Raw genomic sequence first — 8,095 nt, 5'->3', positions numbered from 1 at the left:
TTTAGTTAAACAAGGAAATTTTCGAGGTCCACCGAACCTATTTGTTACGGTTTAAATGTTAACAATTAGCTGGAAGGCCTTTTCGTTTATCTTGGGTGCGATTTGGTTAATGTAATCAATCTGAGCCTCTTTTAATGTTTTTAGGGTTAAGGATCTTTGTCATCATTTTTATCGCAATCTTTTAAAAGCGCCTGGTTCCTTCTATTATAACAAATAAAACATTTCATACTTGGCCGGTGAATAATAATTGAAAAACTGATCTAATGTCTAAATTGCATGCAAAGGTAACTTGCCGTAAATGCATGTATTGTGTCCATAGTTGGAGAAAGTAGAACCTGTAAAAGTAATTAGGCGGCTTTTTGTCCTGCCATATTGAAGCCATCGGGTGACAAAAAAATTTACAATAAAAATTAGACTGAAAACAGCTAAGTTGCCTTAAACCAAGACAGAGAGGACAATGTCATGTCACATTTCCTCCCTATGAAGTAGATTTGTTAGCTATAATTATGTACAAAAAAACCCTGTCAATAAGAAGGATGACTTATGACAGATAAAAAGTAATGAAAAGTAATGACAGTCCCCCACTAGAATGGACCCTTTGCTCTTTTGTTACCTTTTTATGAAACACAATACAAGCCGATAGCAACTCTTAACGCTTATTCGAATAAATAACTCTTAATTTAATTTCCGTTCCTGCTTTTACTATTGTTTTAAATAAGGACACGGCTATTTCAGATTGGGTGCGCCTCCAACAACTATGACAAGAACAATAAAGGACAAACGTTAACGTGACGGACCTCTAATCATGGAAAATAAATCAATAACTTTTGGAGTTATTTTCCAAGACCTCGTTGTCATGAATATATCAACTTTTTTAATCATCTTCTTTCTCGTTTGTTGCTTCATTCATTTACTTGTCCACTATTTTTCAGATCAGGAACTCGCACAGACTTAAATTTCAATATGTCAGCATCAGCTGCCTTCGCCATTACAGTCATCTTCTTCATAATAACCTCTGTCAATATCATAGGAAACTCTCTAGTTTGCTGGATCATTAAGAAAAACCGTGATATGAGGTAGGTTGTTGCTTGTTGCGTGCAGGTTACGAATACCGAGGTGCCTTGAGGTGGCTCGTACTAGTTTCCTCGCGCGGGGAACAGATAATTCTTGCGTCACGCGCGAGAGAAACGTGCGAAAGAAGCGCGAGATTAAAAGACGAAAATTTAAAACAAAGATGGCGGCGCGAGGATTTTTTTCTACTTTTGTGATGGGTTCACCTAAGAGTGTATTTGATGTGTTGAGCGGCCACTGTGAATGCAGTAGATAGAAACTAAGATAAAGAAGACGATTTTGGGAGAAGTAAGGGTTGCTTTACTTCACATCTAAAAGAAATATTCAACCGATATGAAATCTTGCGACTGCGAAAAGAGAAGAACTCAAGTGAAGGATAATCTACTTGAAGTGGAAGAAGACTTTGAAACTTAAAGGAAAATAATATGCTATAGCCAGAAGTCGTGTGTAGGGTTTTTAAGATGAGCCTGGGAGGCTGTCTTTGACAGCTCTTTAATGATTTTCTTAGCAGTAAACGTCTGTAAACATCAGATCGTAGGCGCTCGCGCTCGCACACGCAATTGTCAGCGGTAACTATAACAGATCATGAGCAAATGTCGATCTTATAGAATCCAGATTTTTTAATGCGTGAGAACGCGCGTGGAAATTGCTAAACTCACGAAAGCTATCGCATGAAAACAAGTCCGGTGACCCCATGATTTCTTTCAGCGATTGCTTTTGGCACTTAAAAAGGAAAATGCACAAAGATTTTTAAAAAACTCTTCGAATCTGAATTTCAGAAAATATACAAAAAAGGAAATTTTCACACATGACAAATTTCCATCCATAGAATTTTCTATTTTTTTCTGATGATTCCTTTCGACGTTATTATCATATTGGAACAATAAAAAGAAGCGGTCACCGGACTTGTTTTCATGTAATAGCTTTCGTGAGTTTAGCAATTTCCACGCGCGTTCTCACGCATTTAAAAATCTGGGCCGGGTTGCTTAATACGCGATTAACCTAACCTGAGGTCAGTGTAAATTTTTCATTTGCAGTCAGTAGTTTTGCATAGGGATTTTTCCTTTGTTTGTTTGTTTTTCGAGTCATATTGGGATAAAACCCAACAAAACATTAGCTCTTATACGCGCTCTTCGACATGATAATTCAAAGTCTAGGTTAACTTTTAATCGTGGATTAACGCTAACCCTCTTTCGAACAACCCAGCACTGGATTCTATAAGATCGACATTTGCTCATGATCTGTTTTAGCTACCGCTGACAATTGCATGTGCTCGCGCGAGCACCTACGATCTGATATTTACAGACGTTTACTGCTAAGAAGATCACTAAAAAGCCGTTAACCCTTTCACTCCCAATATCTGATTGTGAATTCTCTCCTCTAGCTGATACACGTTTCCTTGTAAATTGGTTACAAGAATTTGGTGTTCAATAAAGGTACCAACTTCTTACTGATGAGCTTGTGGATTCTCATTACCTGTTTGCTGGATCGTGTATGGATATTATAGAGAGAAGTTACATGTTGATCACTTCTGGGAGCCAAAGGGTTAAAGACAGCCTCCCAGGCTCATCTTAAAAATCCTACACATGACTTCTGGCTATATCATATTATTTTCCTTGAAGTTTCAAAGTCTTCTTCCACTTCAGGTAGATTATCCTTCACTTGAGTTCTTTTTTCGCCGTCGCAAGATTTCATATCGGTTGAATATTTCTTTTAAATATGAAGTGAAGCAACCTTTACTTCTCCGAAAATAGTCTTCTTTATTTTAGTTTCTATCTCCTGCATTCACAACGGCCGCTCAACACACCAAATACAAGCTCTTAGGTAAACTTCTCCAATAAGTAGAAAAAAATCCTAAGAGTTATCTGTTCCCCGCGCGAGGAAACTAGTACGAGCCACCTTAAGCAGTCAGGGGTATAACGCAAGGAATTTCATAAATGGCTGGATGTACATCTCTCTTACGCCGCCACACCTCAATTTCAGCACATTGTATGTGAGCAGCTTTGAATTCCAAATAAAAATTTTAATAATTTTTCTGTCGCGTTTTTCATCCTCCTACCACGCAAATTCAGGTGATTTGCGCTGTTATGTTGTAATGGACGGCTGAGAGATGTACAAAGCTTTAAAATGCCCGTGCTGAGCTCTAGATGTGCTTATTTTGATGAATCTTTTGTTCGGCCATGTTCCCGTTCCTGTTACCTTCGTGGTTTGGTTTAGTTCCCCAATGGGTGGAGACGAACGAAGGGGCGTAGAAGCAATAAAAGTCGGTTGTGGTTTTCGGGATAGTGACTGCTCTCTCAATTGGCCACTTTGCCTGATCCCTGTCATATTTTTGCGCGCCTGCTCTTTCTGGTATTTCCGTTGGGGAATAAATCTAAGAATTGGGTCATTAGTCAGCTTGCGTGTATCTTGGTATGAAGCATGTGGGAATGGGGGTGAGCACAAAAGATGCGTAGAAAAAGTTGCCCGAAGCTTAGCCTGGAGTTGAGCTCCAGCTTCTTTAGTGCTCTCCACTCTTTCCGCGCGTCTTGCAAAGTACGCACGCGTATAGAAAGATATCGAGCATAATGATTTAATAAGGATTAGATAGGACAGGAACTCGTCTTAACAGACCCGTCAACATAATTAACAAGATTTTTTTTATGTTTTCCCAAAGTTCCGAAGGGGATTCGCGTTTTATATACTCCGGGAAATTGAGTTTTGTAGCTTAGTTAGATTACTCCCCTTTTCAAAGAAACCTGAAGGATCTGGAGATAATCTGCCCTGTATCATGTTCGAATCTTATTCTGCTGACAAGCATACCTCTTGCGAGGTCTGATTCGTTCTCCAACAAAACGAAAACAATTGATATGAAGCCCAATACGTCTCATATCTTTATCCTTACCAGCTCAGTTTGGGGTGGCAGATAGAAGGCAGATAGAAGCGAAAGAAAGGGAAAAAAACAAAAAACAAAAAAACATACTCATCCATATCCCACGTTAGAGCAATGAAATTCAGGCTGAATGTCTCCTGAATTTACGAAGTTTTACTCTTATTATTTCTGCAGAACTCCCATAAATTATCTTATTGTTAACCTGGCTATATCAGACATCCTTTATGCTGTGTTAATGATACCAAAAAATATCATTACGCTGACTGGCGCCATCCACCCAGACGGGTTGCTGGGTCTATATTTATGCAAATTTGTTACAAATGGAAACATCTCATGGATTGGAGGAGTGTGTTCGATCATCACACTGGTCTCCGTCGCATTTGAACGATATTATGCTGTTGTTTATCCCTTCAATAGCGAAAAAAACATCACTACACAAAAACTTAAGGTAAGCTATCAGTAGGTAAGTGTTCATATGCGTAGCACTTCGGAATGAATGCAATCCTCCACTTTGTGACATTTGCAGCCATTTCAGTTTTATGTTTAATGCATTTAGTTACACGATTGAGGTTGGGGATGGGAACTGATTGACTGCTTTCAATTACATCCCCTTCCCCAAGCTAAATACCGGAAGTTCTGGTTTCATTTCTTGACTCCAGCCATGAAAATGTAATGCAAGCTAAAGAGAGCAGACATTTCCTTTGTTTGAAAATACATGTTTTACCCTAACCCTCTACCAAGTAACGAAGAACATTTCCAGGTTGCTGGGATCAGTTCTCCGATCGAAGAGGTATGACTGACCTGGAATTTTAAGCATATACTATTTGAACGTAACGTGTACTCTATCTCAAGGACTATTCCTACTTTCAATAAACTGCTTTTGAATAAAGGGGGTACGTTTCTAAAGAAACTGTGGTGCTACATCGGTGGGGGTAACAAGGCAATTTGGTTTTATCAACTGTTGATAATGTAATTTGGCCACCGTTAAGGTTTAAAAGCTGGCGTTTCGAGCGTTAGTCCTTCGTCAGACGCAGGACTAACGCTCGAAACGTCAGCTTTTAAACTTTCACGGTGGCCAGTTTACATTATCAACTTAGTTGATTAAATCAAATTACTTCATTGAATCAGTTTTCAACTATTCGTAGAGAGGTCAGTAATCGTTACTGGGCGTTTGTTTCAGGTGATTGTCCCGTGCGCTTGGCTGTTTTCAGTTATTTTCACCTCGCCACTCTTTTTCATAATTAAAGGAGATGGACGATCTTGTGTGCGAAACTGGCCCGAGCATTGGATGTCGAAAGCGTACAACTTCGCATGGTCCACTCTGGTATTTGTTTCCTTGTTGGTGATGATCGTGTTATACTCTAGGGTTATTTACACGTTGTGCTCCAAAGCTATCGATGGTAACGAAGCCACCCACCAACAGCAAGTAAGGTTTTTTCCCTTTGGGCCACTGGAGCATACGAAAATGTTACTTATAGTAGAGCAGTTTTCAATTAAGTGTGGATAGTAGGATGGGATTGCATTACTTCGTTAGGTGATTGGTCCAGAAAAGTCGCGCCACTTTCTCAACCAATCAGCTTCAAAACCAAAGCCTCCAGGGAGTTTTCTATCGGCTGTTGATGCTGCTTTGGTTTTGGTTGCACGATGCTCACCCGGAAAAAGCTTTTTCTTACATCATTCCGTATGGAATAAAAGATACACAATCATTGATACATGAAATGCAGGCGGGTATTAAGTAACAGAACTCTGGGAAAAATTTCACCTACGATCGACCCCGGAAATCCATCGTGGCTCATTGCAATGGGAGTGAGACCTACTTAACTTAACAATAACACCAAAACCGACTCACCCGATAACGGTACAGAAACCCTCGGAACACATGTAAAAGTTCGTGACATGTGTGACATATGCAAACGACTTTTAGCTCTGTCATCACGGAACGTAAGGAAGCAAAACATTTGCGAAACTAGATAACCTTCGATACATAACTCTTAATCACTCCACGGTAAAGGCGTAAGACAGCTTTGTATCCTCTCATTTGCAGGGTGTGATAAGAGTTCGTAAGCGGGTCACCTTGATGGTCATTATCGTCAGTGTCATCTTTGGAATCTGCTGGGCAACGCTACAAGTTTGTTTCACCTTACTGGATGTCGCTTCTATATCAATCGGCCCTGTTCCTTTTGACGTGGCTTTCACCATGATCTTGTTGAACTCTGCTGTCAATCCTTTTGTTTATGCTCTCCTAAACCAGCAGTTCAAGGAGAAGATGAGGAGCATGATCTGCTGCAACCAATCATTGTCCAGGATTCACCCCTCGAATGAAAAAGAGAGAGCGACAAATACTGACAACGACACTAACACGGGCAACGCAGGTAGACCAAGTTCGAGAAATGACTCATAAAAGAGCTTTCATGTGAAGGAACATCCTTGGGACTCGGAAAAGGGTTCTTTTGATGAACTAGTTCCCTGAATAGCAGACTGCCAGTTAGAGCGGAGATTTTGTATAGAGTAACCTCCCTGGGACTCGAAAAAAGTTCCTTTGAATAGAGGTGACTCCTGAATGAATGTAACAGTAATTAGCTCAATTCTAATAACATAACATAATCTTTATTTCTTAAGATAAAATCACATCCTAAGTTACAACATAAACTCACAAGGGAAACTATTACATGTCATATTTAAAAATTATCCTATTACTAAAAACGTTCTTAAACCTTTCAGTGTGGATTCTAGGGACAGAGACTGGCGTATTTCTAAGATTGTACCTCATGTTCTGGAAAAACGGGCATTTGGGGTCATTCGATCTTTTTTTGTAGAGTGTCTTGTCCGCCTTCTCTAGTAAATCCCTGATATCTACATTCCTGGACATAAACTTCCTTGTCAAACACCGGTCCAAAAAATTCTGTACTATAGAAAGGTCGGAGTCTGAGGCACCATAAATCAGCAGGGCATAAGAAAAATTTGGTAAAACTATAGACTAATGGCCTAGTCCTCTGAGAAGAGGATTGTTCAAAGCGGAACTTTCATCTACAGAATCATCCTTAGGTCTCGAAAAAGGGTCCCTTGAATAGTTGTGCCACCTGAATGAGTGCAACAGCAATGGGGCTAAAGCTGCTGTACTTATAATAGACTAGTCTCCTGAAGAGGTATTAGAGGCAAAAATATAATCTTGTAAGATATTAGACACTTGATATTACACGCAGCGCGAAAATATCCAGTTACTGATAAGCTAGACGATGCTTTAGTCTCGCATGGATGTTTTCAATAATGGAATATTACTTGCTAGAAAAGGGGTATTTTGAATAGAGGTGACACCTGGGTGAATGTAACAGCGATAGGGCTAAAGTGTCTTTCCCGTATTGGCCTGGTCCTTGGAAAAGAGGATTGCCAGAGTCAAAGAAGAGCTTTCACCTACAGGAAAAACCTTGGGTTTCGAAAAAGGTGCCCTTGAAAAGAAATGACACCGGCATGAATGGAATAGCATTGAGCTAACCGCCTCCCGGTTAGCTCAATGGATAGAGTGTCGGACTGTTGAGCGGGAGGTCGAGGGTTCGAGCACCGGCCGGACCAACACTCAAAGTCTTAATTTATTTTATTTATTTATTTAAGGATTTTTACCAAGTATTGGAGCAGAAACAATAGGACATGGGTCCCCTACGAGTTTTAAGCTCCAACAAACCCACCTATCCCACCCCAGGGGAGGAAATCCATCACACAGTAATCTCGTGCATGGGAAATTAACGTCTCCTACCCCTAACCCTGCAGGAGACGGGACCTCCATTTATTCGTCCCTATCCGAGAAGACTAGAATATCTAACCATTTCTTGATGTTATAGAAAGGTAGCATATTCTTCTCAATTATTTTAAGACCTTGAATGTTAGTCCGGCCGGGGCTCGAACCCTCGACCTCCCGCACAACAGTCCAGCGCTCTATCCATTGAGCTAACCGGGAGGGGGATATAATATGACGGTCTTAATATTACTGAGGAGAATGTGCTACCTTTCTCTAATATCAGGAAATGGATGGACATTCTAGTCTTCTCGGATAAGGACGAATAAACCGTAGGTCCCGTCTTCTTTAGGTTTGGGGTAGGAGACGTTAATTTCCCACGCACGAGATCACTGTGTGGTGGATGTCCTCCCCTGGGGTGG

The 8,095-nt window shown here is 40.4% G+C and overlaps 1 protein-coding gene across 1 annotated transcript; it reads left to right on the top strand.

The window, feature by feature from the left end:
* The first annotated feature begins 853 nt into the window (after window positions 1-853).
* LOC148721528 (pyroglutamylated RF-amide peptide receptor-like) lies at window positions 854-8,068 on the top strand. Its single transcript, XM_088734840.1, has 4 exons — window positions 854-1,076; window positions 4,118-4,391; window positions 5,124-5,369; window positions 5,988-8,068. The coding sequence occupies exons 1-4, from the start codon at window positions 964-966 to the stop codon at window positions 6,342-6,344; spliced, it is 990 nt and encodes a 329-aa protein (XP_088590966.1). The 5' UTR covers window positions 854-963; the 3' UTR covers window positions 6,345-8,068.
* The last annotated feature ends 27 nt before the right edge of the window (window positions 8,069-8,095 follow it).

Source organism: Stylophora pistillata, chromosome 10 (genome assembly GCF_964205215.1).
Source record: "Stylophora pistillata chromosome 10, jaStyPist1.2, whole genome shotgun sequence".
NCBI lineage: Eukaryota > Metazoa > Cnidaria > Anthozoa > Scleractinia > Pocilloporidae > Stylophora > Stylophora pistillata.
Note: the sequence above shows the minus strand (reverse complement) of the source record. Positions and strands in the feature narration are given on the sequence as shown.

What these genes read in the sequence shown, in the direction of transcription:
- LOC148721528 (XM_088734840.1), top strand. Translation starts at nt 964, where the DNA reads ATGTCAGCATCAGCTGCCTTCGCCATTACAGTCATCTTCTTCATAATA. An exon ending in AAGAAAAACCGTGATATGAG is followed by an intron (nt 1,077 to 4,117) that starts GTAGGTTGTTGC and finishes TTATTTCTGCAG; the next exon opens with AACTCCCATAAATTATCTTA. An exon ending in TCACTACACAAAAACTTAAG is followed by an intron (nt 4,392 to 5,123) that starts GTAAGCTATCAG and finishes CGTTTGTTTCAG; the next exon opens with GTGATTGTCCCGTGCGCTTG.